The sequence below is a fragment of the Ornithodoros turicata genome, chromosome 4 (assembly GCF_037126465.1).
Source record: "Ornithodoros turicata isolate Travis chromosome 4, ASM3712646v1, whole genome shotgun sequence".
NCBI lineage: Eukaryota > Metazoa > Arthropoda > Arachnida > Ixodida > Argasidae > Ornithodoros > Ornithodoros turicata.
In genome coordinates, this window is record NC_088204.1 from 71,227,332 (window position 1) to 71,250,363 (window position 23,032).

The 23,032-nt window shown below is 45.1% G+C and overlaps 3 protein-coding genes across 5 annotated transcripts; all 3 read right to left on the reverse strand.

Annotated features, from left to right (window-relative positions):
- Window positions 1-490: 490 nt before the first annotated feature.
- LOC135393418 (uncharacterized) lies at window positions 491-8,493 on the reverse strand. Its single transcript, XM_064623858.1, has 5 exons — window positions 8,057-8,493; window positions 6,247-6,664; window positions 3,511-3,636; window positions 3,283-3,408; window positions 491-2,182 (listed from the first exon to the last, which is right to left on the reverse strand). The coding sequence occupies exons 1-5, from the start codon at window positions 8,369-8,371 to the stop codon at window positions 2,106-2,108; spliced, it is 1,062 nt and encodes a 353-aa protein (XP_064479928.1). The 5' UTR covers window positions 8,372-8,493; the 3' UTR covers window positions 491-2,105.
- Window positions 8,494-8,882: 389 nt separating this feature from the next.
- On the reverse strand, window positions 8,883-14,482 carry LOC135391827 (zinc finger protein 75A-like). Of its 3 annotated transcripts, XM_064622318.1 has the most exons (5): window positions 11,997-14,482; window positions 11,596-11,775; window positions 11,374-11,514; window positions 9,739-9,879; window positions 8,883-9,126 (listed from the first exon to the last, which is right to left on the reverse strand). In XM_064622318.1, exons 1-5 carry the CDS (start codon window positions 12,058-12,060, stop codon window positions 9,044-9,046), a joined length of 609 nt encoding a protein of 202 aa, XP_064478388.1. In that variant the 5' UTR covers window positions 12,061-14,482; the 3' UTR covers window positions 8,883-9,043. The 3 variants fall into 3 exon arrangements, with proteins under 3 accessions (XP_064478388.1, XP_064478387.1, XP_064478386.1); XM_064622317.1 differs by lacking the exon at window positions 8,883-9,126 and having other exon boundaries at window positions 9,198-9,879; window positions 12,298-14,482; XM_064622316.1 differs by lacking the exon at window positions 8,883-9,126 and having other exon boundaries at window positions 9,198-9,879.
- Window positions 14,483-15,025: 543 nt separating this feature from the next.
- On the reverse strand, window positions 15,026-17,726 carry LOC135391826 (zinc finger protein 501-like). Its single transcript, XM_064622315.1, has 3 exons — window positions 17,592-17,726; window positions 17,037-17,169; window positions 15,026-16,946 (listed from the first exon to the last, which is right to left on the reverse strand). Exons 2-3 carry the CDS (start codon window positions 17,143-17,145, stop codon window positions 15,793-15,795), a joined length of 1,263 nt encoding a protein of 420 aa, XP_064478385.1. The 5' UTR covers window positions 17,146-17,169; window positions 17,592-17,726; the 3' UTR covers window positions 15,026-15,792.
- Window positions 17,727-23,032: the final 5,306 nt, after the last annotated feature.

The following is a 23,032-nucleotide window of genomic DNA, read 5'->3' on the forward strand; positions in this document are numbered from 1 at the left end:
GGACTCTCCTCGTGTCCTGCCTGTTCTCTTATGATGTCCTACCAATATGCCCAAGTCCTTGCTCGCTTCAACAAGAGTCCATTCATGGGGGTTTTTGATGTTCAGGAATGCACAAAGACAATGCTTAGCTTGGCTATTTGCATCTGATCCACTGCCTGATGAAAACCATTTGCTTGAGGAGCTACGTTTTTGCGATTCAAAAAGTGCATTTGACATCGATGTACCAGATATGCTGTTTTATGTACAGGGTGCCTCAGCAACCATGTCAAAAGAATTTAATGAGAAAAGGGTACACTACGGAAAAATATGTAATTGACGACGCAAGAGTACCTTATGAGTTCATGAATATTTCGAATATATAATATATAGTGTTTCCAGCTAATGAGAACCTTTGGTTATAACATTTGATGATGATGTTTTCAGCTGGGATACAACTTTTGACTGCTGCAATCACAGTAACATGAGGGAAGGAAGAAACACACAGGTTAAATAAGAAAACAAGGACGTTTAATCAGAAACGAAGACATTCAATCAAGAACCACGACCCGTACACAAAGCTTCCAGCTCTGAGGCAGAAGGCCCCCTTCAATCTCCATGGAGTTTCCTTGCAATTGACTGACAGTTCCAAGAGCTGGATCAGCAGAACAGCTGTTGTGGTGCTCACACATCATTCTGTAGTTCTTTGGCCAGTATTAGAGCATGGAACACTCTTGTCATGATTTCCACTAGCTTGCCATATTTGTAAAACAACTGGCATGTCTACCACTCTCTACTGTGAAAACGTCTGCAACTGTACTGTAACTGTTACTTGTGATGCTAAGCTGTCACAAAAGGGGACCTTTACTAGTTGGAAATGCTACAAGAACTAGTGCAAAAAACCAGCAGACTAGCAGAAAAACACACACTGCTCTACTACCAACTGTATTACAGAAAAACACTTTCAAAACACGAAACTCAGTACCGTACGTGCGGTCGACTGCTGTTAAGTTAATTGGAAATACTGCTTCGGCGATGGTTCTGACGCGATGCTTTGCACTGTTGAACCAGCAGGCCACTTTTAGGGGTTGTGGCCACAACCAGAGAAAAGCAGTTAACCTGGAAACATTTTTGGAAGGTGTTCCAATAAAGATTAATTAGGGCAGATTTAGCACTACCGAAGCAAATCCTTGCCCAAGGCTTAGTGCTCTGGAATGCCAGGGGTAAGCTGCCATTCAGCATCGTAGACAGTGAAGGCTTTCAGGTAGAGTGCTGCATTGTAATTGCAGATTGGCAGAATTATCTGATGGTCATAAATTAAGACAGTGATATATTTGCAGAGCAGAGGTTGAATGCTAGCCGATACTGCGAGCAAGCAATGTTGATGCCCTGCGACTTGACACTGACTCGGGAGCAATGCTATGCACCGGCACACATTGTTCTGAGCCGGTGCATCTGGTTTGCAACGGAATCACCTTTATCAAGACCTGCATTGGTCCGGATCTATTCTCCCTTAACCTTTCCCCGAGTGCCGATACGGTGGCTGTGCTCCAGCTCTGGCCAATGAAACTGCATTATTGTTAAGTATGCTTTCAGCTGTATGTTTGCAGCAGATTCCAAGTGACTGGTGCCAGCAGCCTCTAAGGGAGATCCGCAAATTTGAGTGTGGTCTCCAGAGCTCACATTTATAATACAGTTCACCATTCATGAACACAAAGTAGCTGCGTTTAATATGTCCTTACGGTATACACTACACAGTGATCGATGAATGCATCATGGTAGAGGTAACATTGTCGCAAAGGTAACATACATGATGCCACTGGAAGTGTTGACTTGAGCATGTACAGCAAGACTGAGTTCAAATTTGTGTGGCCTCCCCGAAGTATCTGGATGCAGCATGGTGATAAATGCACATGAATATTTGACACAGCATTTTACCTGCATGCTACAACATTAAGATTGCCTCCTTTTTAGTGCCCTCTCCTGGTGCCTTCTCCATACAAGTACGTGCCGTCCATGAACGTGAACTTGAATTTCGTCTTTCGGTGTCATCACTGACGTTGGTGGCAAAGTTGTGGCACAAAAGGAATGTTGAACAAGCAACGGTTCACTTGGCGTGGGAGTCACTGTCAAGACGGCGATGACAAGTCACATGAGTCCCCAGGGTCGTCTTTGACGTGAGCCACAGTGCCAATCTGGGTTGTATCTGAAGCGTGAAGCGAAAGAGGAAGGATGAGAAGGTGTAAAACATCCCTGAAAGGGACTGAGAAAGATTAAAGTTGTTTTTTGTTCAAGGTCAATCATGCGTACGTAAGTGGTGGAACTAGTGATGCAAAACTCTCGATGAACTGGCTATCGATACTATCGATAGTGCCATCGGTAGTGATTGACTGTCGCTAGTACTGTTCTTTTGTTTCTCTTTACTGTCGATAGCTAGATTTGGTTCCCGTTATCGAGGCTTTCGTTCCTGTCTTCGTTATCACACTGGCACAGTGACAACGAAAACAGAATCACGTGAGGCACAAGCTCTTTCTTTTTCACTGTAATGTACAGGGGCAAAGGCAGGGGGTTACAGGGCTTACTGTAGACACCCTGAAATTGTGGAAGGGGCGCAAAATTCCTATGGAGGTGAGGCGCCAAACTGTTATCTCAGGTGCCGCATGCGAATAAGACGCCATAAACCCTATTTCTGAATCGATCAAATTGCCAGCATAGTCGAGGCTGAAGTCGCAGATAACTATTGCTCTGAAGGCTCCTGAAATATGCATATGATGCATTGAAGACTGAAAGAGGGACATACGCAGGTTGTGTGACTATCGTGATGCAAAACTATCGATAAATTGACTATCGTTTATTGTTAGTTATAGGTAGGTAGTAGTTAGTTTGTGAGTCATCGATACTTACTTGATGTCCCTGGTTATCCATAGTTTCCCTTTCAGCAGCTATGCATTAGAGTATTCTAAATATGTCATAAACATGCTGGTATATGCAGTGTTTTTCCTTGTTCTTGGTATGAAAGCAATGCAACAAATGCACATTTGACAAAAGTTAAGCATTTCATTATTACACACCTCTGTCACCTCATGTGGCACCTCTGTCACCACTAAAATCCACACTCTACTCAGGGCCGTCGTCAACTTTTTTGACTCCGAGGGGACAAGTGGGAAATTTGCCCTCCATATACTTGCTACCCGAAAGTTTCTTTTTGGTGCCCCTGACACTACTCGTGATGCCAAAAGCTTTGCTGATCGCAACCTGCAGTGTCTACACCTCTCGTACGCATTCTCATGCAGAGCTGGCATGTACCTTGTAATGAAAGGTGAGTGCTGCCGACTTCAGCATCTAGTGTGATGCGAACAGTGTCCACTGTTACTGTTGTTGGGTCTATGGGCTCCTGCTTGATGCTGAGAGAGCCCAATGATGTGTCTGTATCTTGCATTGGACAAAAAGTTTCCAGATTAAGAAAAATCGCGCTACTTAAGATCGGCTAATGTGAAGAGATCCAGCATATCGTATCAAGCATGACATGCTTACTCTGTGCATCTGATGCAGATAAGCAGTGGCTGCTATTTGTCGTAGACCCACCATGCAACGCAGCGGACAGACGCAGACAGTAGGGATCGTTCATCTCAGCTGGAGTGGCGTTGTTTGTTTGCGTGCCTGAGGGATTGAAACAAGATCAAGAGGAGTGTTCCAGCAACGATAAACGTCCAGAAAATACCCAGCAATGATACATGAAGCTGTTACAATGTAACTCTAATAACAACTTCCAATAAAGAAAAAAGGACGTGTCACAGCCAGCATTCATCTTAATGTCTGCTGCAAGTTTCGCGTCGTCTGCCCTGCTTTTGGTATCGTCCTGTCCTCATTTCGTACCACCTGCAACAAGTTACTTCCCGCACGTAACAGGGCCTTTCCATAACTGTACCACACAGTCTTACTCCCCCGACGTTGTACAAATTTTGAGTCACAGCACAGTGGTACAATAAATTAGCAAGTGTAACACAAGGTGCCACGTGTATGCTGTGCGGTAACCATGAAGTGGACACGAGTAGAAATGGCAACTCTTGAGCAGGGACTGGAACCGTTATTTTTTTCGGTTTGGTTCGGGTTCAGGCATATTGGTTTGGTTCGGGTTCAGCTCCGCAGCAGTGCAATATATCGGTTCGAACCGGTTCAGGAAAGTGAATTTTGAGCAGATTACTATAGGATAAAGGCAAGCACATCCTTACGATTCTCAAACAACACAAACATACTTTTGTTCTTGTTGTTGCCGACCCCGCAGCGCTTCACAGCAACACTGCTTGTTACAGATCCACATTTCGGGTGCAATGTTACGGTACCATACTGTGCTCACTCATCGTATACACCCTGCTACATCCTGCTCAGGGACTGGCCGTTATTTTCACAGCCCAAACTGAAAACTTGGGCCTGTTGGACGACAAAGATCACGCACAAGGAAGCCTACAACTGCCAAAAGGACGACTTCAAAACTAACAGGACTGAACGAACGTAATAGCTGTGAGGAGCAAATACCTCATGCACTTTGGTTGCAGTTTTGTTCTGTTCACTTTCGGTTTCAAATTTGTTTGGCAACGCGGCTGAATGAGCTGCGTAAATTGTATATACTTCCGATCTTTCGCAGCGCACATTACGTTTGAACCGTTCACGAACCGGTAACCACCTAAATTTATTTCGGTTTGGTTCCGGTTCGGTTGAACGTGAGAAAAAAATATTTTGGTTCAGTTCAGTTCCGCCTTAGCTAAATATACCGTTTTTTAACGGTTTTCGGTTCAGGTTCAGTTTCAGTTCCCATCCCTGCTCTTGAGTGAGATGTGCCCTTAATCAATAGGGTCAGATCTTGACTGACCTCTGCCTTTATGGCTATATGGCTACAGCATCTGAATAACTATCAGTTTGAAAACTATAAGCGGTCCCATGTTGCTCATGTGCAGCAGCACGTGAAGGTTTGATCCAAAACTTTCGGGACCAGCGTTGCCATTTGAACACTAGTTGAGCACAATGCAACAGTAGATGGCAGCACTCGGCCTGGGAAACTGCACGTTGCTCGACGGATTGCGTTCACATGATACATCCGTTTATGTTGTACCATATACTCAACGCTTGGCTTTTTTTTTTTTTTCGTGAAGGACCTGAAGCACCGTCTCACACGTCATTGTTCACCAGGGACTTCTTCACCAGAAACAGACACGATGGGACTGGCGCATACATGCGGACGAAGACTACTTCGAATGTGGAGGCCACCAATAGGCAGAAGCTAGGATTTTGCATAAGTGACGGTGACAGTCCCAAAAAGTTTTGATACTACCTCATATGCAATACGGTAAACGTGGTCAATTTCGCGGCCTTAATAATTTGCGAATTCGTGTGGGAGCGCGTTTCGGGAATATTTCGTGGGACCATAATTTCGTGAATTCGTGTGGAAGCGGAAATCGTGGGATCGGGGAGATCAGGAGATCGTGACAGTGTGTTAACAGTAAACAACATGAATTAGCTGGCTTCTACATGCCAGCTGGCTTATAGAGGTTTACAGTGAACTCAAATCCCGTAACAATGACATACGTGCTGGTTTTGTGAAAGCAGGCATCTGCAATGCCAGGTGATATACTATGCGAATAAACGACTGATGTTAAAGTGGCGTTTAAATTATAGAAATGTGCGAATATACAAGCACAAAGTGTGAGAATAAAGGTCGTCAAGTAAGTCGATTCGTCTTTGTGGAACTCATATCGTCGCAAATTCCAGTGCCCATACTGTTTCATCCCCGCTACCAATATTTCACGGAACCTTAATTTCACGAAAAAAGTTTGATCGCAAAATTCTCGAAAATAGACCTCTCCCTGTTTGTAAACAAATGACGTCGTAGTGTTCGACAGCGCCACCAATTTGGTAGAGTTTAACTACGCTCGAAGCTAGAGGCGAACAAGGTCGTTCCCGAAAGCCACGGTCTTGACGGGATTACGATAGTCCCTGAAAGGGACGCGACCTTCGGTCCTATTTTTCTTTCAATAGGAGGCAGCGAACAAGTGCCCATTTGTGGGATCCCAGCCCTCCCCTTCCAACTTGCTTCGGTGTTAGTCTGTCTACCAACATCATGACGACATTTCTCAGGTAGAGGTCTATTAAGTCCTCACGAAAATTTCTACTTTTACAGTATTTGCCCCGGAGATTACCACTTGGCATTGTGTAAGCCTGCTCAAAGGAACGCAGATCGTGTAAGAGTCGTAAGAGTAAAAACCCAACATTTACCGATGGATCGTACAACTGCTATGGGTGATCTGACAATAACGGTTAGAGCTTCCTCGCCATCACTGAGCACTAGTTCTGGGACATGTTCCACTAGTGGGGTCACTGGCACCACCGAATCTTCATTCAGCTGCGGCTTTGAGCATTCGGGGACAGAGGGCGTCGATGCTGCAGGCACGTCACACGGATGCAGTCCAAAATGTTCAGCCACTACGGTTACTGGCTTATCGCCTTGCAGCAGCCCAGAATCTTCAAGCTGAAGAAACTGAATTGGGAGACAAGATAATGACGAGGAACTGCTGTCGTACGGTTGCTGAAAATCCTCGTTCTCAGAGAGCTTTGCACTAACTGGTGCCCCACGAGTTCCACCACCACTAGGGGGATGTTGAAGAACTTCCTCGTCGTCCAGCACCTCCGAAACCTGTAGAAAAATAAAGTGCTTAAAAGTCCTATACCTTTTACTGAGTAGTAGTCACAGTGTAAGTTGTGAATACTGCATTAACAAACCTAATGCATGTTGTGTCCATGCATGTCCATCTAGGCACGAACTCTCTAGCCCCTACCTAGTGACCCTACCAATAAAGTCTGAATTTCCATTTTACTTTTGCGTGTAGTCCAGAGAAATTTCGGTAATGTTTGCCAGATAAACGAAAACCAATACAACAATGAAAAAGCGGGGTCTAAGGGCAATTACCGATTGGATGGACTTACGCGACGACTGTCGCTGCGACACTATTTCCAAGCTTCTGCAAATCGCTCGGTGATGAATGTGTATATAATTAGGGTTCTTCGTTTTCGGGTTTTGTGACTTTTCAAATTCGGGAGGGAAAAGTCGGGTGCTATTTACATACAAGAATTTGGGGAGAAATAGGGTGCTACGATCTCTATCTGATACATCATCGGGGAATTTTCGGGTGAAACAAAAGGCATATGAAACGAGCCACTGCTGCGACACTGGGACGAGAAACAAGAATCTTTATATTTCTGCTCGGAACTGGGGCAGTGAATGATCACGGTGTTCAAACACTTGCAAGAGTTCCGCAAAAGCTCGTTTTTGACGTCTGCAGTGGGGGATTATGAAAGGAGGATAAATAGGTTGTCACAAATAGCGCTCTTTGTCGAAATTATCATTCATTTTTCCGACGGTTTACCTAGAACCAGAAGTTGAAGGACCGCAAGGATTTGCGGATTTGCAGTTAGTGCAAGGATTCGGGTAGATATTGGGTTTTACCCGAATTCTTGAACACTTGTTCGGGGGGGGGAACTATCGTGAGAAATCGGGTTTAACCTGGAAACAAAGAACCCTATGTATAATGTGTAACCCATGAAACAGTGCCAGCATCTACAGGGGAGGGTGCTATAGACCCCCCCACCCGAGTCCGAGCCAACACTGGCCTTGGCGGCAAGAACGCCTTGGGAATTCAGGTGCTTGTTGCTCCGGGGCAGCTCTGCCGTGGAAAGCGAACTGAGCGGAACTGAGCGGGGTCGCTCTCGCTGCACGATTGAGGTGCACCACCCGAAATCGCCATCAAAAATTTCGGGGGCGGTACGCGTTGCAAAGAACCAGGGAGGATGCCCACACATCCCTTTGAGGGGTGTAAAAAAATCCCTGGCCCCGTGCCGTGTCCTGTAGTGGCCCAGGTCAAGGGGGCTGACAGTAACATAAATCCACATTGCGGTTTCTTCTGTTCATAAATCACGAACGGCGCAACTGAACCCTGTTCCTTATATGTTGGTGTTAAGGTAACGGTATCTTTCATTCCGAGAGGAGAAATATTTGCGTTTCAGTGCCCCTTTAATTGGTGATACGTACCACTTCCCGTGCGCGTTTTGCGGCGAGGACCTCGTACGACACCTGAGGTCTACGTACGGGAACTGCATCACACTTTAGCTTCCTCCGCTGATAGGGAAGGGGACAGTTGACGGACAATGCGTGGAGGCGAGTGTAAGATTCTGGCGGAAAATGACGCGAGCATATGAGACTGTAGTCCTGAGGGACGAATCCCATATCGCACACAGCGTCGGCCCATGCCTGGCGAAGTTTCGGGTCCTTGGGAAACTTGTGAAGCGAATGACCAGATCCGGACGTGCTCTTGCATCCCTGGACGACACATCTCTTGGGTGCCATTCCAACATCACGTATCGCAGCCGTGGCAACTGTTGAGGAACTTAATGGAACAGCGAAAAACAAGCGAGAATTGATGAAACCAAAACCGTCAAACGCAAAAGCCGCGGCGGCGTTACACACTGTTGCCAGACACCGGAGATCAAATCCGCCAGTTTTCAGTCGACAGAGCAACAGCAGCAGGGAACCACGGCTGTGCGAATATTCGGATTATCCGAATATATCGAAGCGGATAGTTGTACGTTTCATAGAAACTCGACTCGAATATGTATTGCTCATACGTATTTTGAATCCTGCGAATAGGCATTTTCCCATCACCCCTTTGTCCAGACATAGCCTCCTATATACTTCCTATAAAGCCTCCTATAAAGTATATAGGAGGTTATGGTCCAGAAGAAAAAAGGAAGGAATAGGGAAAAACGTGTCAGCCAAGAGAGCCAGAAAGCCCTCTATGATGAAAGTAATTACCAATACCTTGATTTCAAACGTCCAGTACAGTGAGCAGTCACGACCAGTACACAAACGTAACAAACGCAATTATTTTTATTTATTTTCGCGAAAGAATCGCTTCGAAATGTAAAAACGAGGGCAGCTCCAGAGAGATAACTAAACCACGCTAGCAACCCACCTTATCATCTGGGATGGGAGATTTTATTTAAAGCTGGAGCTATTTCGTCACTTGGCTTGAGGGCTGTCGTCGTCCGTTGGATAATGTGCCAGCCGTGGAAAAAGACTTAGGCGTACTCGATGCAGGAAACCTGTGCACAAGCATACCAGCCTCTGCTAATGAAGGAAACACATCCTGGAACCTCACTACCATATTTCGTCACTAGTATAACTGCCACTTTATTTGTAAGCAATTGAGTCATAAAATTTGTGAACATTAATGCGTTTACAGCACTTGTAAGTCACAGGCACTCACTGTCTCATTCACTAGCTATATAAAACTTGTTTGAAGCAATGACCTGCCAGTTACAGGCAGACAAACTAGGGGGTGAATGCGAATGGCATTTCACTGAAACATACGCCGTTGGAGGCAATCAGCTCGACTACACGCGGCACCTTCCCCCATGGGGCATGACCGTCCTCCTCTACGGGCACGTGCGTGCCTGTCATATCTGCGGGGTTGCGCAGCATGAATTCATACGAACAGAGTTCAGGTTCATCGGGTGCAGGATGCATGTTACACGCGTGACGCTGAAGAGCGGCGAACGCTAAAAAGGAAGCCGGGCACCTCTTACACTTGTACAACCGTTCATCTGAATGGCTCGGTTCGTGACGTTCGAAGTCTTCAAGATGTTTAAACGACGCCGGACATAGCTTGCATTTGTAAGGGTATTCGTCGGCTGGGTCCATGCTCGTTTTCTCACCGTTCGGATCGACAATGGGAGCGTCATGTAGAACGGGTGAAGATTCTTCCGCGGCCAACTGTACGTTAGCGTCACTTTCAGTCGAAGGCGGCGACTCTTTATGTTCTTCTTTCACTGGGACATTACAATTCATTATTGCATCTGCAAAAAATGAAAATAAATTATAGGAAATGTGGTCGTTGCACATTTAAAGGAGCACAGAAAGCGCTTCAGTCACGACCATTCTTTCGAACCCAGAAGTTAACCTGACTGCACCATGCGAAGCGATTCACTCGACAGAAGCGTACGTATCGAGGAATTTGATTTTGAAAATCGCGACCGCGCGCAACAGTGGCAATGCCCCCCCAACTGGCCGCCAGAGCTGTTTTGACATCATTGCGGTGCATCCCGCTAACTGGTTTGCTCGTTTGGAGAAGCGTCGTCTGCTACACAGAGAGAGAACTGAGAGTAGAAACGAAAAAGAAAAAAAAGTGCGAAAAGTGCCGGCCCCGATTGCGGAGCAAGTCTCTCTCGTAACCCCAATGACATCACAATCCTCCTCGTTTTGGCATGCGGAGCGAGAACGCGTGCGTCGACGTCCGGGGGAGTTTTACTCCAAGAAAAATACTGCGTACAGAGCATCTTTTTGTGTTAGTTGTCATGTCAAGTTACATCCTTTCGTAATTCGCCAGAAACAGAAAATATGTTGGATGGCTTTCTGGGCTCCTTTAAGGGCCTGTACAGCATGGCTTGGACGTGCGCGAAAGGTAGTTTGAATTGGTCTCACTGCCGACACACTCCTCCCAGGGGCTCCTCCACCCCTCTCAATGAGCGACAAAATGCACCGAAATAGGCATTCTCTCAAGAATGTGCACAATACTAGGGAGGAACTCAGTGCCACCGGTGCCCCCATATCTAGCAAATTGATCGATTATATTTAGGGCAGAACTTTGATGTTTATGCGTCAGAAAGCTGGGACCTACGTTCATTTATGGTGGTGCTATAACTTAACCAGCAAGAGTCAGTTCAATGGTAACTTTATTGTTAGGTAGTACTCCATCATAAAATTTGTGAATGTTAACGCATTTACAGTGCTTGTGTGTGGTACGCACTTACTGTGTCTTTTCATGTTTTTATGAGCCTGTGGTGGGTAATAAAACCGATTACAGTGGAACCTCTTTAGAGTGAAGTTGGTTGGACTACTACAAAACTTCATGTCAGTAGTTCATGTCTGGGGTTTAAACAGATTTGGACTGCTTTACTTCACTTACTTTTATTTCACTTTTTACTTTTTTACTTCACTTACTTTTGCTGTACTTCACCTTTTACTTATTTTACTTCCCTTACTTTTACTGTACTTCACTTTACTTTTTTTTTTTTCACTAACCATATATCTTCACTATATCCAGGTTCACTATATAGAGAGGTTCTACTAATGTGAATGGCTTTTTACAGGAACACACTACATAAGAGACATTCATTCCAACAACATGTAGCAAGCACGACCTTCATCCTCCACATGGGGTTGAAGGGATTGCACCTTTTACACTTGCACTACCTTTCTATGAAATGGCTGCGCTTGTGACGCGTGAACCCACAAAGCCACTTAAATGACAGAGTAATTGCAAAAGTATTACTGGGCACTGCACTGCTCACCGTTCCGATTTACTCTGGAAGTATTACGTAAAACAGCAGTAAAGCCATCAGTGTCAAATTGCCATTCACAATCACTGTGAGATGAAGGCAACATGTCTTCAAGCTCTTCTTTTACTGCGACGTTACGAGTTACTATTGCATCTGAAAAAAATTAAAAGGAATTATGAGCAACGAATAACTGCATGTGTAATAGCCTATGCAACAGTGTCCAGAATTCTTCACCTTGAAGTCTGTCGGAGAATGATTCACCGGCCGTCACATGAACTCCTGGCACAGAGAGATCAGCGTCATCCTCGGGCACTTGCTTGATGCAAGTGGCACCAGCAGCCTGGAGGTACAGCTTGGCACAGGCTGCCCCATTAGTTCTCATGTTGGCAGGATTTATTGTATCCGTGGAAACGGCTAAGTAGATAAGAAATAAATGGCAGTTGAGTTACGTGCATCGTAATTAATTATTGACAATGACATAACATAAGCACATAACGTGTTCGTAAGATTAGAAATAATGAGCCAGAAAATGCACTGCAAGAGGCAATAGCGCAAAAACACGTGAATGTGGAAGAACTGGGTTTTTGAAATACCTCAATTTCTGACAAAAACCGAATACAGAAAATGTTGTAAACCTTGCACTGCCAAGTTGGAAATTGGTCGGTGCAGGTTCAGATCCCACCGCAGGTGCCTTTTCATCAAGTGCCATTCTCTAGTAATTAGCAGAAATCATATCATTTCACGTGACATTGATGCCAATATAAAGCCTCAAAGGCAGTGCACTTCATTCGCAAGCTTTAGTGTCAGCTTCAAACACAATATTTTAATGAAGGGGGTTTTTCGTGGCCCTTTCACTGGGCACCATCTTCATCTATCTTCCTTTTGCTCCCAATTGTTAGGATTGTCGGGTTCTGCCATCTGCACCTACACACATACGCTCAAAATGGCATCATCAGTGGCACAGTCGGCTGTGGATGTACGGTCAGTTGTACTCAATCTCAGTGCTTCAGTCAGCAGCCTGAGCTTTAACCCTGGTGGAAGATGGAAAAAAAAAACAGGTCAAAATCAGTGCAGGCTTGCGCACATAAACAATGTGATTGCATCTTTGGACAGCACTCCTGATTTTGCACCTTCTCATTGTAAATACAAAAAAGGCAAATGTGCAAGTATCCGGTGACAGAGATTCACAACAGAAAGAAGATGGCTGAGAGCATCTAAATAATTTTAATTTTAAATTTTAATTAGACTTTCATACAGAAGGTTGCACTTGTTCAGGACTCTTCGTCTTTACGTCAGGATTTGAAGAAGTGCAGCCTTTTGCACGAAAGGCACATCTCATTAAAACTTAGATGCTCTCAACCATCTCCTTTCTGTTGTAAATACAAACATGCATACGTGAAATTTGTGTAAGACTGTGCATTTCTTTTACATTTTCGCGAGTGACAACTGCCTTTCGCATGAACCATGTGACGCTGAAAAATGTTTCTAGTTATTATTTTGGTTATAATAATTAGCCCAGAAATGTAATTTTGTTGCGCTTAGTAAATCAAGGTTTATAATCAGTTTCCTGATTAGGCGTAATCAGATGACCATGCAGCATGGATGTTTGTGCTCGTTGGATGTCAGGAAAATGTACACACATGAAATAGTTGATGCGCCTGGACACATTGCACTTTTTCTACAGCTGGTTTATAGTAATGATAGTTGAACTGCTGGAAGCAAATTTGGCACCTCAGTCGGTGCCTGGGAATTTGCCACCAGATCCCACCTACACCATGGGCGTTCTCGGGATTTTTTTTCCTAAGGTATGTGTGCGTGCGTGTGAGAGGGCGGGTGCAAAGTGTGCAACCCCTTCTTCCACACCTCATTTCCTGGAGACGTGCGAGTAGGACAATCATATTGTGACACCTCAGAAAAATCATGACGACCTACGACTGAAGAGCACGCAATTTTCACAAGTGACCTTGGAGGTCCGGGAAGAGGGGGGCAAGACGCCCCCTCCACCCCTGACCTCCGTCCCAAGAGGAAAGACAAAAACATGGCACCATGCATGATCATCAGAAGGAAGAAATCAGTGCTGTTAGAGAAAAAAAGAAAAGATGTGGTACTTTTTAAAGTGCTGGTGTTCCTTACAGGGAAAATGAGTACATTTACATAAAATACACTAGCACACACAAAACAATTACAATATTAATGAATTTTTAATCAGTATGTAACTTTTTATACAAACATCTCATTCTCCTAACAGATGTATATCCATATATTCCTCTTGAAGCGCAGTTGTGAAGCAAAGTTCAAATCTGGACGACGTTGAATGGCAGCTGTGTTCTGCCTGCATAGACACCAAAAATCGTTGGGCGTCAGAATATCTGGAATTCAGCAAGAGCTATGCTGATAAAAAAAATATACGTGGGAACTGAAACTCAGTACTGTGAAATACTCCAAGAATGCTAGTAAAGATGGCCAATATTTGTTGTCCCTGTAAAAAGCAGAGGACGGAGTCTTTTACTGTACAAAATGTTCATTTTATGTTTTCAATATTTTTTTCCTCATCAAAAATTATGAGAGCAGCAGAGATGCCATTTTTGCAGGTGGGTTATATATCATGGCCAGTGGAACATTCGACTGAGAGTTTATAGCCACTAGACCAGGGCTCGGGAACCTTTACAATCCTAAGGGCAGCATTTCAACCCCACTCCTCATCTATTTTTTTCCAGGTGCCACAGAACATATTTGAAACCATTTCAAAGGAAGTCTAAATTAGCCTGCTACAATTATTAAGTGGTCGAATAAGCTAGAAATTCCTTTAACTATTGGTTTTTAAGCGTAATGTTCTGAAAGCTCACCTTTTCCATGGCTTGTTGCATTCACAAAGCTATAATAAGAGAGTAGTATAACAAACACCAGAGCATGCACTTTTGTCTGAGGAATTCACTTGGCATGCCACGACCTCTGCAAAGCCAGCCTAGTCTTGGATAACTTCTACTCAAGCCCATAACCAACTCCTCCTCCTAAGCAGGAGAATTTTTGTTGCACGCTTGGCCTGCACAAGGCCACAACAGCAGCGCAACTGTACTAGACGAATAATTACCTAAAATCCATTAATCCTAACTTTTTTTTAGTTAGAGATTTTCAGGAAAACACGATAGCAGAACTTTCCCTGCCCTCCTGGTGTGCAAAGCTTTGGTTTCCACTCATTTGCAATGCAAAATCTGGAGACAGGTTCATGAAAGCGTGTGTTCATTACAGGCTTTTAGGCAGGGTGCCTTTGAATAGCCATTTGTTGGCGACACAAAGAACCCGGAGAGACACCAACTGTGCCACCAGCTAATGGATACATACCAACTGACCCATTTAGTGTCTTTTCTGCTACCTCAGTTTCCCAAAAAACGTTAAATTTTTAATTAATTTAAAATTAAGTTAATCAGTTATTTTGAAGTTGCACGCCCTGTCCATGCAGATTTGAACTTTGCTTCGCAACTATCCTTGGAGACTAACATTGATCTTCATCTGTTAGAAGAATGGGATGTTTGTATAAAAGGTTACCTACCGACGTATCCCACCCCCAAGGACAGCATCCGATGCTGCTCTCAGTTTTTATGAAAAAAAAAAAAAAAAGTATCAAATAACAATAAATATCCTGTATTGCACACAACAGAGTCTATGCCATTCACGATGTACAGTCGAACCCGCATACTTCGAAGCCGCATAATTTTGATTTATTCCCTATATCGAACAATCAAAATATCCCCTAGAAAATTACACACAAAAGCATGTAGCACAGAAATACGGTTTTATAGAACTTCTGTACCTCGGAACACCGTTGTGGTGGACTAAGGGCCGACTACGATGAGGAATCTCAACCGCCGCTGACAGCCACTGAACTGATATCAGCGTTCCAAGGTATTCGTCGCCGCTGTGTACCAATGGAAGGCTTCGGCCTTACAAACATAGATCTTGATAAGACTGAACCACGTGTGCTGCACTTCATGGCCCACAACAAGATGCAAGCTAAGGTCGCAGGTCTTTTTTGCTGTTAAATAAGTGTGTATCATATTTTCACTACTTTTGTCATCTGTCATGATTGTGCGCAGGTGCTTCAGTCACCGCTAATATACGCAGATCTGATACATCTAATTCTTAATATATTGATATATATATTACATATTATTAATATAATATATATATATAATATATCAATATATTATTAATATATTGAACTATTATGCCATCCCCTTCAAGTTCGATATGCACGGGTTCGACTGCACAAGTATATTTGGACAAGGCTGTGACACGCAGCTAGTACAACTCAGGAAACAAACATGCACATGGCTACACGCACACACGCAGTTTCCGGTGTCCACACGAACACGTGGGTAGGAAATCTTATCCCGCAATAAATAAAGAAGGGTCCACCGAAGGGTCATGCACTTATTCCCCGGAATGCGTACGCACGTGATCTTTTAAATGACGACACTGACTGAACGAAGCGACACAGTGAGAGCACTTGTACTGCTTCTCGCCCGTGTGTATTCGCATGTGGCGCTTCAGTTTGGCACGTTCCGCAAACGTGGCCGGGCAGAGTTCGCACCCGTGCGGCCGTTCGCCCGTGTGCGTCAGGACGTGCCGTTTGAGAAAATGGCGCTCCGTGAAGGCGGACGGGCAGAGCTGGCACTTGTACGGCTTCTCGCCGGTGTGCTTGCGCATGTGGTGCTTGAGGCCGCTGGAAAGGGAGAAAGCGGCGGGACACCGCTCGCACTTGTACGGCTTTTCGCCGGAATGCGTCCGCACGTGACGTTTCAGGATGTGGGCCCAGCGGAACGCGGCGGGACACAGTTGGCACTTGTACGGCTTCTCGCCGGAGTGCCGGTGCATGTGACACTTGAGGACGTGAAGGCTGGAGAACGCGCCGGGACACTCCGGGCACTTGTACGGCTTCTCCCCGCTGTGCCGGCGCACGTGTGCCTCGAGCGTCGAGCGCAGGCGGAACGCGGCGGAGCAAGTCTGGCACCTGTGCGGCCTCTCGCCGGGGTGCCCGCACATGTGCTGCTTCAGACGGCGGCGCTCGACGAACGTGGCGGGGCAGACCTCGCACTTGTGCAGCCGTTCTCCCGTGTGTATCCGCGTGTGGGCCTTGAGGCTCTGCAGCCTGGTGAACGACGAGGGACAGAGTTCGCATTTATGCGGCTTCTCCGCGGAATGGGCGCTGAACATGTGACGTCGGAGACCGCCGGACGTCAGGAGCATGGCGGGGCATAGGTTACATCCGTACGGCCTTTCGCAGGGAGAATGGGTCTGCACGTGGCATTCCAAGTCGGCAGGCCGGTCAAACGAAGCCGGACAGAGTCCGCATTTGTGCGACGTACTTGCACGCCTAAGAAGTCCTTCTAGGATGCTGCACTGTGTTTCCAAGGGCACGTCGTCGCAAGCGTCTGCTTCTACGTTCGTCCGGTGAGTGGGCGAAACAGAGCTGAGGTTCTCGCACGTAGAAGTCATATCGGCTGTGATCGATTCACTGCCGCTCAAAGCTGGTGAGGAGTTTTTAACTTCTTCAACTTTGATCACGTCGCTCGCACACGTTGCATCTGAAAGACGAAGAAAGAAAAGATAACACGTTACTACATGTTTTATAATGACAAAGAGGGTTTGACGCATCTACAGTGATGGTTTCACACCTGGGAGATCGCTGATGATTAAATCCTCTGACACTGTATCGCTCGTCGGTGAGGGTGGAATGTCATATCCACAGTCTTTTGCGACACAGGCCAGATCAACTGTAGCCATTATATCGACTCAGAAGACTGATGCCTAAAAGAATAAAATATTGACATGTAGGCCTCAACAATGCTCTCAGTGCTGCCGCACCCAAGCAGTGGACTCTTATTCTGAACATGTTATTGTCATGAATAAGTTTTTCTAGGGGCACACATGTTTTTACATGATGCCAAGTGTGGTCGCCAGCTGATGCAATGAGACGTGCGGTGCTGTGGAGACTATGTGGTTCTGCAGATAGTGGATGAAACAAGAAAAAAAAAAAGACTACTAGCTAATGTCTGCGTGCCTAATGGCGTGAGTGACTCGTCTCAAATCGTTTTTCAGCATAGAACACCGCCAACAATCGCACCCTAAAGCTGGGAAAAATTGTGGCTAGGCCTACATGTAATGCACGTAGGGCACGTAGGCCTGGACAGGGGGCTCAAGACTCACAATGACAGTTGTTCACAACTCACGTTACACACTAAGTATTCGAATGTTCCACTCGTCTTTGCATGACAGTGCAGCTGAACAATCTTCATCCCGAATGGTTTCCACCACCCTTGTATTTCCAATACGTACTAACGTACAGTAGGCAGCCATGTTGCTTTACCCGCCGGACCGCCGAAACACAAAACGCCCGAAACTGCTAAAACCGCAAATTTAGCCCACTCTTCAAAGCAGCGGTTACAACAAGTCAAATTACTTTTGATAAGGCTGAACAATGATGTAAATGGTCTATTGAAAACGGGGAAAACTTTAAATCTCACGAACTTTCGGTTCAAAATGTGAGACCGCTGTCGAAACCGAAACTATGCTTCTCGGGTAAGACGCGGTCATCTGCATTTAGAGTGCCTATTGCCGTTATGTAGCGCGTTCGCGCGTCGGTCAACAAAACAGACGAATTGTAATGTAGCAGTCCAACTGCAACCAGCAAGAAAGATCTGATCCAGAACTTTACAGTTATGTGCTGCAAAGGCTTTTGTAGCTTTGCCTGCATGTGTCAACAAAGCCCCATATCCCACCTTTGTAACAGAGTGGAAATTTTGAACAACAACAACAACAACAATGTCCACTACAAAATGGACAACTTTAAAATACGTTTATTTAACATCTAAACACTTTTCAGACAAGTAAATCACCGGGCGATGCCGAATATATAGTAGTATATGATCTGTTCTGCAGATGGGTTTCCGAATGCCTGTCCCTTTAACCTCTTTCCAACTTTCTTGTAACTTGTAACTTTCCAGGCACATGTCTTCAGGAGTGCAGACTTTACATTTAAATGCGAGATATTAGTGTTGTTCTAGCTTATTAAGCACTCTAGGACATTAATCCCACTTCATGAGAATAATGTGCATGCTACTGATATAGTGACATAGCAACTACAGAGGAAGAAAGCAAAATTTTGTCTTTTTTGACGTGACGGTGAACAACGTGAAAGTTCGGTTTGGTAACCAGGTGAAAAATTACGATGCAACGAAATTATGCCGAATTTCATGACGCGATAACTCGGTGAGTACCGTAATATCACGCGTGTAAGCCGCAGGACCCGTTTTTAGGAACAATTGGAAAATATTCGGGCAGATAAGCCCCGCTCGCAGATAAGCCGCGGGCAGTACGACGCAATTGATTTGTGCGAGAAAGGAGACCATAGAAAGGCCATAAACCCTGTGGTCCATGCTGGGTCGGCATGGTGTACAACAAAGGTCAGTTCTAGTGTTCTACCAAGATCGGATTGTGCTCTTGTTGGGTGTCTTTCATGGATCGACGGATCAGTGGCCTTCGAGAGAATCACTGTCACCACTTTCGTTGAAATTGTTTGAGGGAAGGCATTAGGAAGGTCAGTCTACTCGAATGTGGATGCTCCCCTGTTACGCTTTGTTCGTGCATTGGCAGGGCGGTGCTGTTCCAGAGGCACTGTTGAAAGAAAGAAAGAAAGAAAACTGTCTTTCAATTTCAACACATCGGGAGAGCGAATGATACATCACTCGGTCTCACTGGGCCTCACTAGAGCCTCACCTCCCCCAACCCTACCGTTCTTTTTACGTGCATGTGATGCGAGACGAATATTGTGTAAGTCCATTAGCAGGCTCTGTAGCAAAGTTTTCCTGGTCTATGCCGCCTATTCTCCCTATTCTCAAGGCCTTCCCATTATTTTGCAACGACCTACCCAACGGTGTCACAGGTTTCACGACCTCAATTTGGCGCTTCCGCTGCCGGGGAAACCCCTTCTGGGATAGGGTGCCAGAACAGTGACTGCATTCCGCGGAACGATATGAAGTTCTCTTGTGACCGGCAATGTGGCGCTACTGTACGATGGCAAGACGGGGCAGTTCACGGAGCCGTACATACCTTAAGTTTTTTCAATATTGTGAACAACTGGAGGCATGGACAGACATGAAATGGACACGTAAATATTCAAGAAGAATTCCGCGTAAATGCTACTGATTACATTTCACATATGTGCTACAGTAAACGAGCTACGAACTTCCAAAAGCGAGAGACCGAACTTATAAATTTTTTTGCAGCTTTCGTAAGGTTTTTAAAAACTTCTGCAAAAAAATTGCAAATGTGTCCAATGCGAATTGTTTGAAATTTGAAAATCTATCGAACAAGGCCATTTTGGTCCAAATCGGTTCAGTATTAGCTGCAAAAGACCGCATTGTTTCGCCCATAGAGAATACATGGGGCCGCCGGAGGTCGTATCCCCTCTTAAAACCAGCGTATGGGGAAAATACCAGGGAAAAATAGTCATGAGATAAGCCGCACCGGTGGATAAGCCGCAGAGCGCCCGTGAGAAAAAAAAATCGCGCATAAGCCGCGGCTAATATGCGTGCAATTACGGTAACAAACCGATAGCAACAAGCTCTCTTCTGGATAAAAAGAAGTGGATCAAGGTTGCAATTGTAAGTGAGCCCGTAAGCCTCAAGAGCATGTATAAGAGATGTGGGAGTGTAGCGCGCAATAACAAACATTTTTATAAATTTGCAAAGTTGAAATATCAAAATTTTGTCAGAAATGTCAGCATATATGAAACTGAAATATGATCAGAATCGAAGGAAGCGGCAATGAGAAAAAGGGGCGTCTCGAGAGGAACCCAAAAAGCCCCTAAAATCCAGCACGGATCAATTGAGAGAGCTATGGAAGCGCAGAAGATTAGCGACGGAGGCATATTCGACTGCTGGCGCACCCTTACCCTCTACCAGTGGGGCAACTTCGACTTGTGCGAGTGTGAAAGTGACCTACAAAGACGATAGAGTGCATCCAGAGGGGGCTCAGCACCGTGCAGAAACAAGAGCCGGGACGTTTCTTCTTTTTTTTCTTTTTCTTTTTTGATTCGATTGCCTCACAAGTAGCACAACACCTTGGCCAAATATTAGATCAATATTGGCAATGCCAGTCCAACATTGGGCAGTGTTGTACTGCTTAAACGTAGCCCAGCAAACTACAAACATCACATATATCCGACTAATATCCCGAAAAAGATATTCGGATATTCCAGGGACTATTGCAGAGAGCATGTAGATGTCACATGTATGTATGTCAAGGAGGTTTGATCTGTTCCATGTTTTTCCATGTTTCAGGATTGTCGCACAGATGTCACCACAGGATATATTTGGATATTCTCAGGATGTGGTTAAATCTCCAAGCTTGAGTCAATATAGGCTTCGTGAGCTCTGTACGGAATCGGCATAATTAAGAATAAGGGTGCTCGAAGGTAACACTCCTTCTTCATTTAATTTAAAATTTCCTCTGACAAGAAGAGTGTGAAAAACAGGTTTCGTTTTCAGTGATTTAACATTTCTGGATACTTTACACCTCTATTCAGAAGTAGCTCATTTGAGAATGTAGGTAGGTAGCTTTACAAGCAGAAACAACGTAGGAGCAACGAAGAGGTGCTTGGAAGAACCCCATTCTGTCGCACAGCTAGTGTTTGAGTGTGGAGACTACCTCGTCGTGTGCTTCTTGGTGGTGGCTTCGTGTGCTTCTCGTCGTCGTGTGCTTCACAGGTTCAGTACTGACACGTTGTTTTGAACCTTTAATCACTGTGGCTTCAACAAGCTCTCTTTTCATTATCATTAAATGTTATGATTATGTTATGATTTAGGGGGCGTATCACAAACAGTGAACTAGATAAGATTCGATGTGCTTTAGGGGGCGTGGTTCAAGAGATGTATATGCAAGGTTTTCGCTTAATAAAAATTAGATGGAAGTTAGTGGCTGTCCGTGTCTTGTTCTGTCTGTCCCTGTCTTGCCGCATTTATAACTATGGTCGATTCTTACCAACGCGCCGAAACCATTTCGTCTTTGGTAGTGCATTTGGGAGAGGAAACAAGGAGGAATTCAAGGGAAATCCTCCTCTCTCGCATGTAAAGTCCCCATAGAACCCCTTCCGAAATATTTTTTCTGACTACGCCGCTGGGCGCCACCGTCAACGGTGGCTCGAAAGAATCGCAGTTTTAAAAACCCAACAGTTAAAAAAGAAAAATAACGTTCAAGTGAGGGACTTTACTTGTTGAATCCATATAGGCTACAACGTACGAAACGGAGCCATTCATTTAGAGGGTTGCATGCGAAGGAGGCGGTCATCGACAAAGAGGGAACGTTCATATACCTTGAAACATCCACCCAGCAAACCATTAATATCCCTGGGACATCCCTACAAGGTCGCGAACGTGCTGAATATCTCGACATCCATAGGATATCTATGGGATATCGCACAATTTTATTGCGTTTTGGGCTTACTCCAGTAAACAACAGATGTCCCTGGTATGTTGGAAGGATATCGCGCTCTGGATGTTTGAATGTCCCTTGACAAGCAGCCTGCAGATCCTAGGGATGTCTATGGGAGATCCAGGAAATATTTGTTTGTCCTTATAGAGACGGTAACCTGAATTAAAAACACAGTAGTCGATAGGAAGGGATGTCAGAAATGTTGTTGGGTATACGGTGGGTTGATGCAGAAACACAGGAAATTGCGAAGATACATCCTCGTCACCGTTACAAATGGTTTACGCCACGCTACCCCTAACGAACGTGTGTGTAACGATTTGTATTTCAGTATATGTTCCATCCAGCTCGCAAATAGAGGTTACTGCGGGCTTTCCCAAGTGGTCCAAGTGAGGCGGGCAGGGTTCGGCACTTATGCTGGCGTGTCCCACGGTGTTGCTGTACTGTGTTGAATCCTGTTAGGCTAAGGTAATGTTTTGTTCCCAATAGTATCAAACGGGTTAAAACACATAATAAATATCATTTGCTGGTGCACAGTTGCAGTGGTCTCTACGCATTCTACAAACACTAAATATCTGATGCACGAAATTGTTAAAAGCAAAATATGTTCGATATTCGTAATCCCGTATATATCCAAACATCCGTGACAGATGTCGCAGGGACTTTAAGTGGATCTACAAACATGGCAGAAATGCTAGTCGCTGGGATATCGCATGGATGTAAAACGGATCTGTGGCAAACTCCACTGGATATCCAAACGTCCCGGGCGAGATATCTTACGGACATTTCCTGGATGTATCTGGTTTGCTGGGCATGTGCAGTGTCCACACCACCTAGATACAGAAAGCCTACTTACTCGTCGACGTGACGTAACAACTAATAGTAACAACGTAACGTAACAACCAATCACGATCGTGTTTTCAACGGCGCTAGCCAATCACGAATGTGCTTTCACCGGTGGTGGCCATGAAGACGCCACCGTCGTCTGCGAGTGGTGATTGTACGTACCCGCGTACTAAATGAAAAAAACTAGAAAATAAAGCCCAAAACGGCCCCTATCTTTCTCAAAACTGATTTCCTGGAAAGCGTGTTGCACTTGTCTAAATATTCAGGTCTGCAAGTTACAAGTAAGCTGCAATCATTTGCGGGTTCTTGAATTCGCAGAACGGCGAATTGCAGTAGC